We start from the raw sequence: 19,372 nt of genomic DNA on the forward strand, positions 1-19,372 counted from the left end.
CATTGTGTCTTTATATACTATGTTGTCCACAAAAGTAGAACTTTGTATTTAAATCTAATAAATGTTGAGTTCAAAGTGGCAGAAAACCCCCTCAATCTTTTTCTATTAAATAGTCCACTGTGAAATGACGACCTTTGGTGCACTGTAAGTGTTGGTTACTAGAATTCTATGCTAGTTTACTCACTAAATCTCAGGATTTGGGGATTTACAATTTCAGCACATTTGCTGGAGGGTCAAATACACAAACTCATTCCTACCCATAAATGAGCAACAATTTTTTGCAGGTGTTAAGATATCAAAAACATACTGAACTTTGCAATTTTTTCACTGAAATCTCAATCCCGACCAATTTACAAAACTAAAACTTCACATCCCTGTTTAAAAAAAAATATTTATTTAAAAAAGTTGAGGATTTACAGATCACTGTGGGTCCTGCGATCCTGTTCCTGCATTAATGGTGCCTGTCTCAACTTCAGGCTCCATCGTCACATCAGTTTCCACCTCAGTCCCTGCAGTGGTGCTGCCAGAGGGTGGGTTTGGGATTGGATTTGGTTGCTCTGGGTGATACCGTTTCAGGCGTATGTGCCAAGCTAAGCTGCACACAGCAGACACAGTTTTGAACTGGTGAATAACATTTCGAGGAATAAAGTAGATATCATTGTCTGATAGCTGGATCCTGGCATAGCGGATCCCCTCCCGTCTCAACTGGTTTAGTTTTGCTTCATCCACCCACTGAACACACTGAAAGGAAAGGGATGAAATATCAGTTTTCCTGTAAAACTATAACCACAAAATACCCCTCAAATATCCTTTGAACAGAAAACCTTAAGTGTTGATCCCACATTCTCATCTTTTTCTATTGCTGCAGATTAGTGAAACTCCTGCACGAGGGGTATCCCTGGGATCCTAGCCACAGTTTCCTAGCTATCCCTCCACACTGACCACTTCTTTAAAATCAGTAAATATCCTATTTTAAAATAATTAGCAAAGGATCAAAGAGGGTGATTTAGGAAGATTTTGTTTTGTTTTTTTACACTGAGGTATTAAGTAGAATATCCTGCTGGGTGTTTTGGTCGAGGAAACAAAACAGACTATCCTTCAAGTAGGAATTAAATGCACATTTAAAAAGGTTTAATCTGCAGGGATTAAAGTGACGGACTGGATTGCTTTGATAGAGCCAACATAGACAATGTGCTGAATGGCCTGCTCTGCTGCAAATGTCTTTGATTCTAAAATCTCCAACATGAGATCACCTCCCAGCCACAAAGATGAGTATAAAACTGTATAATAGTCCAGACAACGCAGCTCTGCTAAACATAGAATGCCTGAAAAGTGCCTGGGCATAATATTGGGAGAAACAGTGGGAAATGTAGAAATGGGGTCTGTATTAGAGAAATTGTGTAATCACATTAAACATTTCTGGTTTTGCCTCCAATGGAGGTCGGACACTACAGAAGCTTTGGAAAATTTCTCACATGGTCTGAAGAACCAGATTAAGTCGTTAGGCCCATTGAGCTATATTTGCCCCTAGAGAGCAAGTGTCCTCCAGCGTACATTGGAGATAAGACAGCATTCATTGCTAGTAGTTTCATCTTAAAATTAAGAAAGGATAAGTATTCTAGGTTCGCCTCCACACCAAACTCAGAACAGCATCCCCAATAATCCCCAAACCTAATTACAGGAACAGCCTGACAGAGCTCACAGTGAGCTGACACTTCAGTGTAGAGCATGTTGGCTTGTCCTTCCAATGAGGTATCAACTCAAGGTCCTACGAGCCTGTTCAAGACTCGATTTGAAAAGAGAGCAGGTTCTTGTGTTATGGCAAACAAGTCTCAAATAAATTTGTCATTCACTTCATAGCTGTTTGTTGGACATTGCTATTTACAAATTGGCTGCCGCATCTGGTAGAGAATGCAGTCACTATAGTGGACTGCTATTTAAGATGTTATAGACACTATATCAAATGCTAGGATCATCTTCTCCTGCGAGGTCAATGGTTACTCTAAACAAAATACCTGTGAGACTGGTGGCTCGTGTAGATCTAACTGCAATCTCTGTACAACATCAGTGAAATCCTCAGCATGAAAACAAACCACATCTTTAGTTACACGAAGTCGATCGCTCCTGGAAAGAAAAATGAAAGTTTACAGCACATAAGGGATGCACAGATACAGCAGAAGTTAAAATTCTACAACTTGAGATTGTCAATCATAAAGTTTCCTTACCATCTGTGCTGCAATAATTAATCAACAGGTATTTCGGTAATTAATGTGGTTTAATTTCCTATTCATAAATAGAATATTACACCTCCGTATTATCCAACCTAGTCAAAGAAGCAACTAACAACAACAAGATTACATTTGTATAGCGCCTTTCACGTTGGGAGGACGTTCCAAGGCGCTGGACAGAGTACATCATTTCAGACCCGAGCTGGGGTTGGGGGGGGGGGGGGTAAAGGAGGGGAGGGGAAGGGGGGTGGCCGATGGCATGGTTGAAGAGGAGGGTCTTGAGGCGGGACTTGAAGGAGGCTAAGGAGGGGGAGAGGCAGAGTGACTGGGGGATGAATTCCAGAGGTTGGGGGCAGAGTGGCTGAAGGCTCTCCCGCCAATGGTGGGGTGGGTGGGTCGGGGGACATGGAGCAGGCCGGAGCCGGCTGAGGGGAGGGAACGGGCGGGTTTTTAGGGGGTTAGGAGGTCACAGAGGTAGGGTGGGGTGAAGCCATGGAGGGCTTTGTATGTGAGGACCAGGATGTTGAACTGGATCCTCTGAAGGATAGGGAGTCACTGGAGTCGGGCGAGAGTGGGGGAGATGGGGTCATGGAGTTTGGTTTCGGGAGAGGACACGGGCTGCAGAGTTCTGGATTATCTGCAGGGTGTGGAGGGACGAGTTGGGAAGGCCGACACGCAGGCGTTTGCATAGTCGAGCCTGGAGGTGATGAAGGCATGAACAAGAGTTTCAGCGGCCTGAGGGATTAGGTAGTGGCAGAGTCGGGTGACGTTATAGAGGTGAGGGAAGGCAGAGCGGGTCATGGCTTGAATGTGGGGGAGAAAAGACAGTTGAGGGTTGAACAATACCTAGGTTCCTGACTGGCTTGGTGAGTTGTAGTGTGCAACCATGGAGGTTGATGTTGCCAGAACCTGAGGTGCTGAGGCTCTGGCATCTAGTGAAATGGATTGCTAGAGAATGTAAAACATTCCAAAAACTAATGCGGAAAATATAGGCAATAAATGAATCCCAGTTCTGATCAGCAAAAAAAAATCAGCCCCAAATCCAATCAATTGTCAAAAACAGCTTTCATATATATATATATATATACACACATAAAAAAATACAGTGTCCTTCACGCGTGGTAGTGTCTCAGAGCTTAACAATTACAAGAGTGAGTTCTGCCAGAGGGAGACAGTGGAGCTTGGCAAGGATGGGGTGATGGAAGTCTGGTGTGGCTGAGGTACAGGCAGCGGAGTTTTGAAGTTTGAATTAATTAATCCCAACCCCCAGCTCGGGTCCTAATCCTTGACTGTCTACCACCACAGGACGTCCTCCTGATGTGAAAGTAAATGTAATTTGTTGTTGTTGTCTCCCAGCATTTATAAGGCAGAGAGAAACCAGAGATGTCACCAATCATAAAGAAAGATTAAACAAATGAATGTTTTTCAATCTTATGGATAGATTAAACAAGATTGAATTATGTATACCACATTAAGATCCTACAATGATTACAACACACCTGTAAAATAGGCCATTTTTAAAATACAACTATGAGTTTATATAAAAACACACACTAGTTGTATGTTTGCCATATTATTTTGCTGTGACAAATCTCAGATTAACATTTAATAATTGCAGAAAATGAGAATTAGGAATGAAGGATCAGCAATTCAATTCCAGATTTAACGGTCTCATCCTTCAATCTCTGCCAGCTAAATGCTTTTGCTCAAACTTTCTGCTCCCCTGGTCTTTGCTTTTTCATCACCCCTTCTGACTCTGTTAGTGGCCTTCAGTTTCCTACCATTCTCCATATTGGATGGCCTTCAGAACACCGACGGCCGCTGTGCTCTGCCAATCAAAGCCCTGCCCCACGTGGTCTGCATGAGCTCGCGTCCTGTCCTCAAACAGGATTTCCCGAGGTTCACTGGCTCGAGGCAGATACTGCAAGTTCTTAATTTCATTCATTGACCTACAAAAGAACAAAACATTTGTAATAAAACACTTGCATTTGGTACAGTGCTAATAATGTCAAAATCACAGGTAACAGCCATCATGTAGAGATGATGTATTTGTAGGGAAACGTGAAATAATTTGGAAACGTCGAGGTCTACAAGCCACAAGGTCAATGACCAATTTATGCGGAGGATTATTGGCCAGGAATCCAGGAAAAATTTGTCTCTGAATAGTGTCAGGGGATCTATAATATCTACCTGAAAAGGAAGGCAGGATGTCGATTTAACGTCTCATCTGAAGGATTCACCTTCAACAAAACAGGACCCAAATACTACACTGGAAAGTCAACCTGGACCAAGTCCCAAAGTGAGGCTTGTATCCACAACCCTCAGGCTGAGGTAAGAATGCAACCAACCGGGCCAAGTGAACACCAAACAGGTATTAATAGGTTCCCTACAGCTCATGCATAAAACTATTTGATATAGTATAATAATAATAAAGCAACACCTTCCTACCTTCGTCTCTTGAAAGGGGACTTTGGCATATCTGCTGTAGGAATCATCTGCTCCCCTGGCCGAACCCACATTATTGGGCCATCGTCGCTCTGTGACCGGCACTGAAGTTTAAGATTGGATAGAGTTCCCCACGGCAATGTCATCTGATTAAAAAAAATGGTACTGAAATCAACCAAGAACTCAAAGGGTGTATCGTGTAGTATATTTCCTTGTGTGTCGCTGCTGTACGTTTACCTGCTGTACTGTAGTCTTTGCGTTATGTTTACCTGCTGTATCGTAGCCCTGGCTGTATGTTTACCTGCTGAAGGCAATGCCACACATTTATCTTTTATATTAAAGTTTTCCTCCTGAGGTAAGCACTGTCTCTAGAAATATCTCAATGTAAAATGGACAATTTTCTGGGGCTAAATTTCTGAAGACTCCACTTGGTGATTTTTCTTTTCATTAGTCAGGTGTCTTGACACATGTGGAAATCCATGCTGAAGAGTATCCACATTGTTTATTCACCCACAATGAATTCCCTTTACATTATATTCTGAGAGGCACTTTGAGACGCTTCGAAGACGTGATTAGGCACTATATCAAATGCAAGGATTATTATTATCACCTATGCAATGAATTTTCATGCCTGGAAATGGATTGAGTGCTCTCTCCCTGGAAGGAATTTTAGATGCAGTTTGGCAAGAGCCAAAACTTGGGGACCACAGAGTGTATGTTGAGGAACTGCTAGAGTTTAATCAGCTAATCATAAATTTTGTCATTGAAAGCAAAAACTTCCTACTGAGTGTTTAGCTAGAATCACCCTAGCATTGGAGGTTTAGCTTGAAGGGTTACCAAAAGTCAGTGGAAATAATAATAATAATCCTTGCATTTGATATAGCGCTTTTCACTCGGGAGGACGTCCCAAAGCACTTCACAGAACACACTGTAAAGTGAATTGACTGTATATTTGTGGGCGAACGCGGCAGCCAATTGCGCACAGCAATGTCCCACAAACAGTCGTAGATTGTAAATGACCAATTTATTATTGTTTTTGATTTTAGAGGGATTATTATTAGGCTCTGTGTGGAGTAAGGAAACTTGCCCAAGGTTTCGCCCTGCCTGGAATTGAACTCGGGTCTCTCGCTTGCAAAGCGAGTGCTCTAACCACTGAGCTACAGGACTCCACAGGAATCCATGTCCCCAGTGACAAGTCTGCCCCTCCAAGCACTGTTGACAAGTCAGGCTGGCTAGTCTATCATCAGTGATACCTTGGAATACTGAAGACCCATCTAGATTAAAGAGACCTCAAAGACTGCAGAGGGTTGACTTGATTCCAACACTCTGTTGCCAAGCTTGTCCCCATGGAGCCAACTACACTTCAAGGAGGCCCTGGAAAAACGTCTGAAAGATTCTCAGTGACCGCCAGCCCGCCCTTCAAAGTAGAGTAAGTTTAGTAGAAATCGTTGCTGCCCAGCTTTGCTCCGATTAGAAAATATTCTATGTATGCACCTGTGTTGGCAACATCAGCCAACTTTAGCACCTGCCCAAAAAAACAGGATTTTTTTTTGCGATCTTGGCTTTTGTTTTTTGGGTAGACTCGATCACAAGACAAATTTCTAATAGCATTATGTGGAGTCCTGTAGCTCAGTGGTTAGAGCACTCGCTTTGCAAGCGAGAGACCTGAGTTCAATTCCAGGCAGGTCAGGGCGAAACCTTGGGCAAGTTTCCTTACTCCGCACACCTAATAATAATCCCTCCAAAACCAAAAACAATAAAAAAAATTGGTCATTTTCAATCTACGACTGTTTGTGGGACATTGCTGTGCGCAATTGGCTGCCGCGTTCGCCTACAAATATACAGTCAATTCACTTTACCGTGTGTTCTGTGAAGAGCTTTGGGACGTCCTCCCAACGTGAAGAGCACTATATCAAGTGCAAGGATTATTATTATGCATGGCAGTCTGATGTCATCATGATACTTACACAACAACATCTAGTCACTTGGGTAAACACAGCCATCATTTGCAGCACTTATACCTGAGGCGCAATGTAAATGTGACAAGAGGTTTGCAATGCAGCAACACTTCAGTCTGACATATTCAGACCAGCAACTTGAAAGTAGCACGATCTTAATGACAATCACAATTTGTCATTAAGTTAAGTAATTAACCATTATTTGCATATACAGCAATTTCAAATTATAAGCTCAGTTCACAACTACTTTATCCCCAGCAGAATAAAAGCCTATATGAGCAGACAGTGTCAGCAGATTTTGGGGGAAAACAAACATCATTCAGTTCCAGATTATAAACCTTTAGAATGTAAAGGAAAACACACTTACATGACAAAAACATCCCAGGCCTTTCACTTACTTTCAAAAATGGGGATTCTTCCAACAGATCAAGAAATTCTGGGAAAAAATCTCCAACCTCTTCGTCCACAGCTCCTACCAGACTGACCTGCCTCAGGGGACCTGCTCTATATGTGCCACAGCAATATGTCCGTGAAACCTGGAGATTACATTAGAGGTGGCAGTTAAGTTAATTAAGTTTCTAAAAATGGCAACAATTATCAAGGAAAAAATATGAAGCAGCTGGTGTCTGAACACGAGGCATTTTCTATTGGACTTGAGGAAGAGTGAATTTATTTTTTTATACTGAATAATTGCTGCATAACAACAATAAATTACATTTACACGGCGCCTTTCACGTTGGGAGGATGTCCCAAGGCGCTGGATAGTCAGGGATTTGGACGCGAGCTGGGGGTTGGGATCAGGAGCGATGGAGGGCAGGGAGGGTGGAGGCTAGGGAGTGTAGGGGTAGGAGGGTGGCAGATGGCGCAGTCGAAGGGGAGGGTCTTGAGATGGCAGGGGAGGTAGAGAGGTATGTGTTACGGAGTTCCAAAGGGTGGGGGCAGAGAAACTGAAGGCCCAACCGCCGATGGTGAGGCGGGCCGTGCGGGGACATGGAGCAGCCCAGAGCCTGCTGAGCGGAGGGAGCGGACAGGTCGATATGGTGTTAGTGCGTCACAGAGGTAGGAAGGAGCAAGGAAGTGGAGAGCTTTGAAGATGAGAACGAGGATTTTGAACAACTATAATGAGGGAATAATAAGCAGAAGAGGAAGCTTCAGACCCCACAGCCATAATTGTATTGCAAAGGCCAAGAACTTTTTTTTTCTCACAATTTTTCTCAAAAACTACAAAAATAAGAGAGTATCAAATCCTACCTGAGTGTGAAAGTTTGAGATGGTTGTAGTTTCAATGTCTTTCTTTCCCAGTATTTCCATTTTCACTGGAGTATTAGGAAAGTTAAAAGCAAAATAATCCAGAAAATCTGGTAAATAGGCTGCTGCTCCGTGAACAACTGCCATCACGTAATTGGCTGCATTTTTCTCATTTTCACTAAAAGTCAATGTAAGAAATTCCTCAGCAAACTTCTCCACCTCCACAGGAGGCAAAAGAGAGAGTTCATCCATGTAGGCATGGAGCACAGGAGCTCCGCCATTCGGCTGGTGGTCCACATGTATAAAGCGAGCAAATGTAGAGGAGCCTGTCCGCACAAGTCCCTTACGTACACAGTGATCTCTGTGTGATAAGAATGGTAACTGCGCACCTGAAGGAAGTCTGCAATCATTCCTTTCCATATCCAGCCTGCTAGGCTGGTCATGAGGCTGAATCCATTCTTTATCAATTTTCATTGTGGGAACAGAAGAGCCTGGTTCCCGAGTGTCCAGATGGACATGGGTCATCGCAGTACATGCTGTTTGCACCTCCTTATTATACACTTTCAATCGCCTCATTCTTGGACAATCACGATCTTTCTTTTTCTTTTTCTTCTTCATTTTTTTGCTCAAGTATTCATTAGATTTCCGACTTTTCCCATTTTCATCTGCACCACCTGTAAATGACCAGAAAAATAAAACTATTGGTATCCGTAAAAACAGGATTAACATGATTAACAGATAACATCCAAATCTACTCCTCCTACTCTCAATTCTGGAGTCCAGTGATGTTCTATCAGCTTGGCTGACAGAAATCAATACCTGAATGAGTTTAATTCTTGCAGCTCAATGTTTACAAGACAAAAGCCATCTTCTACAGCTCTGACCTACTCAACCTCCCTGAACTCTCTTTCATACTCACTGAACCAGTTCGTAACCTTGTCTTCCAATCCGATTCACAGCTCTCTCTTTTTCCCTCACATTTGGTCCCTGACCACGATGGCTTTTTTCTTACCTCTGCCACACTGCGCACCACTACCCATCTCACACCAAATGCTACCAAACACTGATTCACACATTTGTACCGCCTGGCTAAACTTTTCAAATGTGCTCCTCACAAGTCTCCACAGATGAACCAACATAAACTCCAGCGCCTGCATTCTTCCCATCACCAAATACCACATGTCTATCACCCCAGCCCTCACCAGGCTCTGCTGTCTACCAACAGATCAACTTCAAGGTCTTCAACCTCACGTATATATCCCCTCGTGCTCTACCGTCTTGGGACGACGTCCTGACGTGAAAGGCGCTATACAAATCTAATTTTGTTTGTTGTTAGCACTGCCCTAGCTCTGTGATCTTGTCCTATTCCATTTCTATGTTTGTGCCCTCTGCTTGCTAACTTGGGCCTGGGTAAGAGTGAGTAAGAAGGATTTCTAAAGTTTGAGAGAGGTTGGGTTAGGTGTAAATCTGAGATAAGCATTTTACATTATCACCTGAAGATGATATATATTGTTTGAACATATATCTCATCACAATGCAGTTTCCTAATGGGCAACAACAACTTGCATTTATATAGCGCCTTTCATGTGGGTAGTGTTTTGGAGCGCTTTAATCTTGGACCATTATTTGGAGATACAAAAATGCCATTCCACACTATTCTCTTGAGTTTACCATCTCATTGTATGCAGAAGAAACCCAAAAGTTTCCACCCAAACTGAGAATTCACATACACATGGAAATTCCAGAGATTGTTGGAATGAGCACTCTCATTGGAGGGACACATCCTGCTTACCTAATTCTGGAAAATATTAGGTGCAGGTTGGCAAGAGACAGGGCTTGGGGACCCCAGTGTGCGTTGGCATACTGCTGGAGTCTAACCAGCTAAAACTGCAGTGAGAGTACACTCTCTGCAGTTTTAGCTGGTTAGACTCCCACAGCTTGTCTAGCTAGGACCATCCTATTTGTTGAGGCTTTGGCTTGCAGTGTTAATAAGAGTTGAGTGGGAACCGTCCCTGCCCACATTGACTCATCTGCCCTTCCAGCTCCTACCGATGAGCCAGGCTATGCTGTCAATAAGCGCTGTCCTGGAATGCTGCGGACCCGCCTGGCTCAGGAACCGGACTAGAGACTGACCCAGCGGGACGGCTCGATTCTGACATTCCGTTGCCAGGCATGTCATCTCGGAGCCATTTTAGCTCTAAACCCCAATTCCCCCCCCCCGGAAAAATCCCTTCAAATGTACCAATAATCCTAAAACTAAAACCTAACATTTGTTTAATGTACGATATTGCCACACATTCCATTCATCTCATACATTGACATAGAATTATTGGCAACAGCAGGTTTTTAAACTTTAGCAACTCTTAAAACCCTGGTCACAATCCGAGGATAAATGAGAAGATCCACCAAAGCCAGAGACCGCCGTCACTGTGCATTAATGAGAGCTGACACTAACCCGCAGGTGTTTGTCAATCTAACCTCAGGGTCCGGGCAACAGTTGGGAACAATCGGGAGCTGAATGTGGGTTTGGGATCTTCCCAACTCAGCTCTTCATGTCACTGTCACTGCCTCAGGCGGGGGGTCCGAGGCCTGTGGGTGGAGGTGGCTCCAACATGGCCAACACACGGCTTCTCCTGGACCCCGGGCTCCTGTACCTGTGCCGGGGCGGCGGACGCTCTTCTCCTGTCTGTCCCGGGGTTTCCTGTCCTGGTCCCGCGGGGCCTTTACCCGGGAGATGGAGACGTCGGGGGGCGGGGCCGGGCTGAGCGAGTACAAGGCGGGCGGCGGGGAATGGCCGCTCCTCCTCTCGGGCTCGCGCTGGTGCCGGGTTTTGCGCCTCTTGGCGGCCGGGACGGGTGGTTCCGGGACGGGAGAGTTCAGGGCCGGAGACCGAGGCCGCGGCTCCTTCAGGCGGATCAGGCCGATCTGCGCCATCTTCTGCGGGGGCGGAGACGGAAGTGGTCGTGGCCGCTTAAGCGGAAACGCGTCAGCGTCAGTCCGTGGAGCAGCGGCGGCGCCATCTTGAGTGAGGCGGAAGTGACTTGTTAATGTCTAACCTCATGGGGAGGGAATCCGGGGTCATAAGGAGCGTGGTCCAATTGGCGGCCCGCGGGCCGCCTCGGGACCGGCGGGTAGTTTTGTCCGTCCCACGACCATTTCCAACTTCCGCTTCCTCCCTCCCAGGGCAGCGGCTTTACTGCAGTCTGTCAGGAAGGCAACCGCGTCCTCAGCAACTTAGTCCTGCGGCTGCAGAGAGTGACCAGCGCGGCTGATTTGAGAGAGGGTGAGAGAAAGGGATTGAGAGAGGGGAGAGAGAGCAAAGGGACGCGCTCTCTCTAACGTCGTCTCTGGCACACATTCTCTCGTCTCAGATACACACTAAACACTCTCTAAATCACACTCCCTCCACCCCCATCCCATTCTCTCTCACACATTCGCACCCTCTTCCACTCACACTCTTCTCCATCCCCCATTTGGAGGGTAGGTATAAGGTGCCAGTTGGACCACGCTGATTTATGCGGCTTGTGGACCTTTCCCAGATAGGGAATGCAGCCGAGCGGCCCAAAGGTTGGAACTCCCTGACCTGACCTGGGCTATGGATGCTCAGCTTCTGTCGTCACCAGTCCTTGGCTGGTCCCCTAAAGTTTATCAATTAAAATATTTCCCAAACTTCCACTGCTGCTGGTATGTCCCATTTGATAATAATTTGGAACAATTGACATTTTAACAGGTTTGTTTTGATATGTAGTCACTCAATATCATACATTTATTGATACAGATCTGGACTGCATCATTAATTTACAAAGAAACATTAATGGTGACTGCATAGATTCAAAGTAAGGTTTATTTTACAGTGCAACAGTTGAATGCCATGTGATACATAAAAAAATAATGATTGAATTTACAGATCTTTCTCCACTGAGTATTTATAAAGGGATTGTACAGTAGAAACATTTACATCCTCAAGATTGATTCATTTTGTAACCATGTGAAAAGGCCACTTGCCCACGATATACTGTACGGTCGGTCTCAGGAGGCCAGTTACATAACCAAAGTGATGGAATAGGATTTTGAACATCAACTGTACCTTGGTAGTTCCAACATTTACTCAAGTACAGCCACCTGGACATTCAGAAAGTAATGAAGCGCTTCAAGCTGTCCTACTGATATGAAATGTGCTATAGAAATTTAAAATTGTTTTCAAACGGATTAACAGAACATTGTAATGTACAGAATAAATTATAGGAATCCATAAATGACCAAATATTATCATATTTAATCATTTGCAACAGAAATAATCATCCAGTTATAGAAATAAGTCCTCTTCAAAGGCCCTAGCACTGCCTAGCCCAAGAACTCCTGTCTATGATTTCCCTGGACAGTGTGTGAAGGCTGTGAAGATGATATAGTCCTTCAAGGAGATCCTGTGATGATAACGGTTAAAGGGTACATCGCTGTGTCAGCATTTATTAGCAGATGTACACAACTTAACACAAGGTTTCCTTTTCCATAAAAAGGTCAAAATGTTCAGTGACAATTGTGAAAGATGCACAAGAACAAGTATAACATTTTTTAAAATATTACAAATCATGATTCTCAGGTAAACTTACTAATTTTGAGTTTATTTTATGCTCTTTAATATTTAAAGTTGAATATAATCATCTGTCAGTATTAATCATTAACTGGACAATAATGACAATAACTCTAAACACACAACCAGAACCATAGTTGTCCACGAGGTGGAAAGAAGCTTGGCTGTAGCTTGGCAAGTGAACAGGGATCTATCTGACCCAAGTGGCCAGTGTATGAATCTGGGAGAGCAGGGGATGCAAATCATTTCTTGCAATACAAAGCTAGATGTGATTAGCTTGTTTCTGATTAGAACTTTAACAAGAAGCTTTAAGTAACAGGAAAAGGACTTTAAGCCTTTGGATCAATTTCAGCTCCCACTAACATCACTTACAAATATTTACAAAGAATGTGTAGCACAGAAACAGGCCACTCAGCCTAATCAGTCCGTGCTGGTGTTTATGCTCCACATGAGTCTTCACCCACTGCTTACTCCCCACTACAGCTTTCTATTCCCCTCTCCCTAGCTAGATGTGAAGGTCTAACTTCCTCTTAAATGCATCTATTACCAGTGGGGGGCACCCTATGACTCACAGGGGTCATCAAAAAGTGACCCAGCGAAGTCATGACTGACAGTAGTACCTGCCACCCTGATATCATCCTAGTAAACCTCTGCTGTACTTTTGCCATTGCTGATACATCGTTTTTATATTTTGGAGATCACTTCCACCACTTTCCTGAATTCTTTCTGTCCAGAAACACAGCTGATCATCTAGTAAATCCATTATACTGTCAATGGTCTTTGCTAATTTATTACAAGATCCACAAACAGCTTTGTTGCTCACCCTAATCAAGATATTTGGACTAGAATGGGAGCAGGCAGAGTTCCTACAAATACAATTCACAAGGGACATAATGGAAATACACTTTTCATGGATGAAATAGAGCCAGTAGCATCTCAGATTCATTAAAGTTTGTGGCCCTTTCAGCTGCTGATTATTACAACCAGCCACTGTACTGGCGAGTCCCACAAGCAAGGGTTAAATCAGCTCAATGCTCACCAATCCCAAATACAAAAACATTCACAGAAAACACTAGATTTACTCTTTTAAGAAATGGCAGTAACATTGTACTCAGCTTTTAATTATCTTACTTAATAAACATCCTGCAAATCCTGGTCTGTTCTGACTTTTGGATCTTGCTCTGGGCAACAATTCAACTCACGTGTCCTAGGTTAGTGAGGGGCAAAACAAACTGAACCTGGGCTCCCCCGATCGCTCGTCAGCTACTCTCTGCAGAAGCATGTGGATGTCATGTGAAGACGAGATTGTGTTTGCTTTGTGTTTGCTTTTGATATCCTGGGGCCAAATTGCCTGAAAACATTCAACTGTCAAGGTTCAATCATTAATAACTACCACTGAAGTCTGACTGGTGCCTCAGCAGAATAGGAAAAATGTTAAATGCTTCAAAAGTGTAGGAGAAAAATATGCCCCTCCCCCATGGAGCAGCTCCGGTGTGTAAATACCAACTCGGATCTCGTTCACCATAGATAATAATAATAATAATCCTTGCATTTGATATAGCGTTTTTCACGTCAGGAGGACGTCCCAAAGCGCTTCACAGAACACACTGTAAAGTGAATTAACTGTATATTTGTGGGCGAACACGGCAGCCAATTGCGCACAGCAATGACCCACAAACAGTTGTAGATTGAAAATGACCAATTTATTATTATTTTTGGTTTTGGAGGGATTATTATTAGGCTCTGTGTGGAGTAAGGAAACTTGCCCAAGGTTTTGCCCTGCCTGGAATTGAACTCAGGTCTCTCGCTTTCAAAGCGAGTGCTCTAACCACTGAGCTACAGGACTCCACATAAAGTAGATCCTTGGGTGCAGCAAATCCTGAATCAACCAATAAACATGAACATTTTGTAAATGAGATTTCCATCAATTTTCCAATCATTATAGAGACACAACTATGAGCCACTGTTGTGTTTAGACTGGTGCCAGACATGGATTGGTTCTGAAATAAAAAGTCATTGGGAACATGCAGCAGGTCAGGCAGCATCTATGGAAAGAAGAAAATTAGTTAACATCTCAGGTCTATGACCTTTCGTCAGAAACTGACCAAACTGATTGTTTCTGTGCAGCTCAGGATGCGATGGTCCTGGCAGCAGAGGAAGGGAACAACAGGACGAGGTAGAGGTTGGAGGATTGGGCAGAGCACAATAAGACCAGCTTATTTTATTTCCATTCCATGGATTTTTTTTAGCAGAGTACTGAAGATATTGTTTGAATATTTTATTGCAATGGTTTCAGAATGAAATAGCTAATCAATATATCACACCAATCCCAATAATGTATCAGGGGAGTGCATTATCCGAGGAGAAAGCAAAATGCAGATTATAAATGCAGTTGATTTCAAAAGCCTTGGGCTACAAACAGGTCAGATAGAAAGTTTCTGCACAAAGTGCCTTTGGGGTGTGTTATATGCATTGTACATAAGCATGCATCTCACATTCATCAGCATATTCTAGAGTAGAAATATGTAATACACTCATTACTCTTATGTTAGACAATATAAGCTTTCTGGACCAACAGTCCTGGTTAAGTATGGAGTGTTTTAATTCTTGAAATAGTGTTGATTTCAAATGAGCACAGCAATGGGAGACCGACAGCTGCTTGTGCTGTTCTGCTACTTACACGAGTATATCACAGATAAAAAGATGCTTGTTTTACATGAACACTTCAGGAGAAGCACATTAACTACTGCTTCTGTTTCTAAACATTCCAGTTCTGATCATGGTCTGTGGTCAGGAGATTCCACAACTTAACCATTACAGTCTGCAATTCTCACACAGAGCAGCAGCAGCAACAATCAGTGTAGAATGAGAGAAATACAAGGAATTCTATTTAAAAAAAACAGGACTGGAGCAAAGCCCCACAACCCTCAAAGGTGATGCAATTTCTTCATGTGACACAAACTGCTGAAACTAAAACCATGTTCACATTCACAGCTCAGGTGAAATATTCCAAATAATCCTTCATGTTTTATGGAAAACTTAGTGCAACTTCAGGTGAACCTAGAGGACTTTAAATAAGATGCTTACAAAGAGAACTGAACACAATTACAAGTATTTTGTGGCTCTGTTACAGACTACTTATTGGCATCTGGTTTCTTCCAAAGTCCAGGAGTTATTGGTGTCTTCCTGACTCCAGCTCGAATGTCAGAATGGATTCCATCAGTGATTCTTTCTTTCTCCCTTTCAGTCTTTATCGTTTCTACTTTTGTTTCTAGACCCTTGTTCTTGGTGACAAAGGTGCAATTGCCAGTCGCTGCTGCTGAACAGCTGAGCTTTTCCTTCACAGCATGTTCTGCATTGTCATTGGATAGCTTCACTTTGTCCAGCTCTAAGTGTGACCCAGAACACTGGGGATTTTTTTCCCTTTCATTAGTCTTCCCTCCAGTATCAGTGCTTGTATTTGAGGCAACTATTCTGTTTTCTGTGGTTCTTCCTATTCTGTCAGGAGGTTGCTTGCTGGAATGCTGGTGCTTTAATCCACGTTTCCTTGGACTGATTGATCGCTCTCTCAGCCTTTCAGAATGACCAGTTTTATCTATCACAGTTAAGCTGGATATTTTGTCTCCAATTTCTGTTGATTTCATTTCCACATCTTGCTGTGGGACAATGTGCGTGTTCTTCCTGCACCCCTTCCTGGGACTGCTTGATCTGCCTCTTGTTGGATCATGAATCCTGGTACTAACCAAATCTTGGTTGTTTTCTGGTAGGTCTTTGGAGACATTCCTACCTGGACTTACAGACCTTTCCATCTTACAGTTATTTTTCTTATTTGTCTTCCTTGGGCTAACTGAGCCCTCTTGAATAGTTTCCTTTGTATTTTTGTCAGCTCTTCTTGGGCTGGCTAGTGTGTCTTTTACTGCTGCTGGCTCCCCGTCACAGATATCCAGCTGCTTCTTTGTGCTGGATTCAATTTTCTTGTGTTTGATTAACTTATCCTTTTCAACTTCAGATTGATCTTTATCATGAACGTTTCTGGGGCTAGCTGCTCGGAGTCTGCCTTTGGCCATGTCCCAGGATTGGACACCACTGGGTTCCTTTGCCATTACCAATTTTGGTTCTTTTTCAAAAGCCTCTTCAGGATCAACCTCTTCAGGATCTGCCGGGGGAATCGGGGCCGTGGAAGACAGATGCACTGAAATTGCTGACTGCTTCTCCTGTGATGTGGGTAGTTCTTGCAAGCTTGAAGATGGAGTGCTCAGAGTTTCTAAATCGTCTGAAACAAAACATTTTTCTTCTGGTTAGATTCTGAAAATCCACCAAAAAAAATGCACCCAACTGCAACTTAAACCATGGTGAAGGTAGGACCTAAATTGTAAACTCTACTCAGTTGACATCTTCTTTGTGCAGGAAAGCAATATACATCACAGAATACAACTATCCTGTATACTACATGAGCAACATTTACCAATAATTTCTGCCATCATGCAGAGTCATCAGATCAAAATAATTCCCTCATCTTTTACTTTGCTCCCCAGTAATGAACAAGCAATTAAACTCAGGTTTGACATCCCAAAGACACCTGGCATCCACCACCCGCTAGGGTTAAAGATCCCAGTTACCCAACTGGGGATCAGAGAATGGTCTCAAAGCATCCGCAATCAGAGTGGCCAAGATCCTTTCAACATCACCATATGTGAGGAGAAGCTCCTTCAATCACATCACATATCTCTGCCTTACTCCATTCACTTCATTGAGAGACGAAGGCAGTGTATGAATATAGAGTCCCACTCACTGCGCTGGGAGGCACATTGTATGAGCAGAGCCTTCTCTGTTTGGTTTTTCATACAATTAATCTCCTCATTTCAATTTCTATTTAACAAAATACAAGTAAAGTTGATGTTGGATATTGTTCAGTGATGAATTTAGTGTTGGAACACTGACCTGGCACTGCTCACAGACAAACAGCATTGACAAGAGAGAGGGAGAGATCCATAGTGGATTGACAGACACAGATGAAATTCAATTCTTGTGAAGTTTTAAAAGGTTAAATAAAACGAAGCTATTGGAAGTGTAATAGACGTGCAGATTTACCAGGTCCTGAGGAGAGCCCAGAGAGAGGAGATGAGGAGCCTCAGTGCTGCTCGTGACTCAGACAGGTCGAGAGGCTGGAAGGTGTCATTCCTAAAGGAGGAGGAGGAGGGAGAGCCTAGGACTAAATGCAACTATGAGAAAAGTTTCAGAGACTACATTTCTGCTAGGAACGAACCTGAATAGCAGACAAATGTGCGAGCTGAAGGTCCCCAGACCTACACAAAATGTGGGAATTATCGCACCTGAAGCATGAAATCTCAAAGGGTTTTTCAGTGGGGAGAAGGTCAAGGTTCCTGGCCAGCCCCATCTCTTGTGTGCTACAGTAATATTTAGCATGATCTCATTTTATTAAATTACACTGATAGAAAAACCCACCAAGGTTGGGCACCTGACCTGTGCCTGGCTTCAGAACAAGTTGCACTCTGCTGCCTCCGGCCTGGATTAGCTCAATGGCACGTTTGTGGCTTATCCCTTGGGTCGACTCTCCATTAATTTCAACAATCTGATCACCAACCTACAAATGATCAAAAAAATCTTCTTATAATCTCGGGTAAACAGCCAGTGACAGCAATAATCAATATTAACCATTTAATTAACAGAACTCGCCGTCCAGTAAACACGTTAAGTAATCCTTGCATTTGATATAGAGCCGTATCTTATCAAACGGCTTCAAAGCACTTGACAGGATCTTTGCCATGAATGCAATACTAATAATGATCCTTGCATTTGATATAGCACCTGGAAGATGTCTCGAAGTGCTTCACAGAATATACAACAACAACAAGACGTCGGGAGGACGTCCCAAGGCGCTGTACAGTTGGGTCAGGACCCGAGCAGGGGGGAAATGGTGAGGGGAGGGAAGGGAGGGAGCGAGGAGGGGGTAGAGAGTCGAGAGGGGAGCTGAAGGCACGGTCAAAGAGAAAGGTCTTGAGACCAGCCTTGAAGGAGGAAAGGGAGGAGGCACTGGGGGATAGAGTTCCAGAGCCTATACTGTGAAGCGGAGTGACTGTCGGCAGAAATTCCTGCTGAGCAGCTTTCCATCCCAACCGGCCACAAAGCTTACATCACCAGCGCTTGCAGGAAAGGCTTCTTTAGAGATTGTCCATTTCCTTCTGAGGTTTGCTCGCACTGAGACGTGCTGACTGCTCCAGCACCTATTACTGAGGAGCTCTGATACCCACTGTTGGATGTGACAGAAGAGAGGAAAAGGAAGGACAAGGTTGTCTACTGCAAACACGGGACCAGCTGTGTCTATGCTCTGCCCGTCAAAGCAGGATGTCAGGCTCTGACTCAATCTTCAGATACAAACGTGTGGTCCAAAGCTTGGGGATACACCAAGTTACCAGTGACTTGAGCAGTAGCCAGATGTGGATGATGACACAGAGAGCAGATGACAACTTACTTGTATTCTGCCATCGCTCAGTGCTGGACCTCCCTCTGCGAGGCGCAGGATGAACAGTCCCATGTTGTACTCCTTGCCTCCTCGTACACTGAACCCAAACCCTTTGGTACCTCTTTCAAGTTCCAAAGCAAAGCAATTGAGATTCTATGTGCAAATATAAATACAAACTGTAAACTGATGAAAATAACTAAATATTTACAAGGAAAATCAGAGCTGCGACATAAGGATAAATAATTGTTGCTTTTCCAAGCTCACTCATCAAGTCAACAGCACAGAAATGCAGACTCATTGCTACAGCTTTTTAAACACACAATTACTGTATTTATCAATTACATGAAAGACATATGCTCACAAATCAATCATCACCCACACAAACTGCCAAATACCTACAGCCAGAAGCTTTCAGACC

At 43.6% G+C, this 19,372-nt stretch overlaps 2 protein-coding genes and 1 non-coding gene across 9 annotated transcripts in view; all 3 read right to left on the reverse strand.

Moving 5' to 3' along the window:
- Window positions 1-377: 377 nt before the first annotated feature.
- On the reverse strand, window positions 378-10,820 carry LOC103182395 (lysine-specific demethylase 9). Of its 3 annotated transcripts, none has more exons than XM_007899395.2 (7): window positions 10,534-10,820; window positions 7,883-8,553; window positions 7,030-7,167; window positions 4,677-4,819; window positions 4,010-4,177; window positions 2,016-2,124; window positions 378-741 (listed from the first exon to the last, which is right to left on the reverse strand). In XM_007899395.2, exons 1-7 carry the CDS (start codon window positions 10,811-10,813, stop codon window positions 421-423), a joined length of 1,830 nt encoding a protein of 609 aa, XP_007897586.2. In that variant the 5' UTR covers window positions 10,814-10,820; the 3' UTR covers window positions 378-420. The 3 variants fall into 3 exon arrangements, with proteins under 3 accessions (XP_007897586.2, XP_042198037.1, XP_042198038.1); XM_042342103.1 differs by lacking the exon at window positions 10,534-10,820 and adding an exon at window positions 10,358-10,515; XM_042342104.1 differs by lacking the exon at window positions 10,534-10,820 and adding an exon at window positions 10,335-10,515.
- A 3,424-nt stretch (window positions 10,821-14,244) lies between these two features.
- On the reverse strand, window positions 14,245-14,316 carry trnas-uga. The gene has a single exon. It is a non-coding gene; the product is annotated as a tRNA-Ser (tRNA).
- Window positions 14,317-15,048: 732 nt separating this feature from the next.
- Window positions 15,049-19,372, reverse strand: part of magi3a (membrane associated guanylate kinase, WW and PDZ domain containing 3a) — a 29,158-nt gene continuing 24,834 nt past the window's right edge. For 2 of the 5 annotated variants that reach the window (XM_042342099.1, XM_042342098.1), the window contains exons 19-21: window positions 18,964-19,107; window positions 17,937-18,075; window positions 15,049-16,743 (exon numbers count right to left, since the gene is read on the reverse strand). In XM_042342099.1, the coding sequence (XP_042198033.1) occupies window positions 15,605-16,743; window positions 17,937-18,075; window positions 18,964-19,107 (1,422 nt within the window). In that variant the 3' untranslated portion in view covers window positions 15,049-15,604. Of the gene's footprint in view, window positions 16,744-17,561; window positions 17,652-17,936; window positions 18,076-18,963; window positions 19,108-19,372 lie in introns of all 5 variants that reach the window. The other 3 variants (XM_042342102.1, XM_042342101.1, XM_042342100.1) reach the window with 3 other exon arrangements.

This window comes from Callorhinchus milii, unplaced genomic scaffold (genome assembly GCF_018977255.1).
Source record: "Callorhinchus milii isolate IMCB2004 unplaced genomic scaffold, IMCB_Cmil_1.0 Scaffold19, whole genome shotgun sequence".
Taxonomy (NCBI): domain Eukaryota; kingdom Metazoa; phylum Chordata; class Chondrichthyes; order Chimaeriformes; family Callorhinchidae; genus Callorhinchus; species Callorhinchus milii.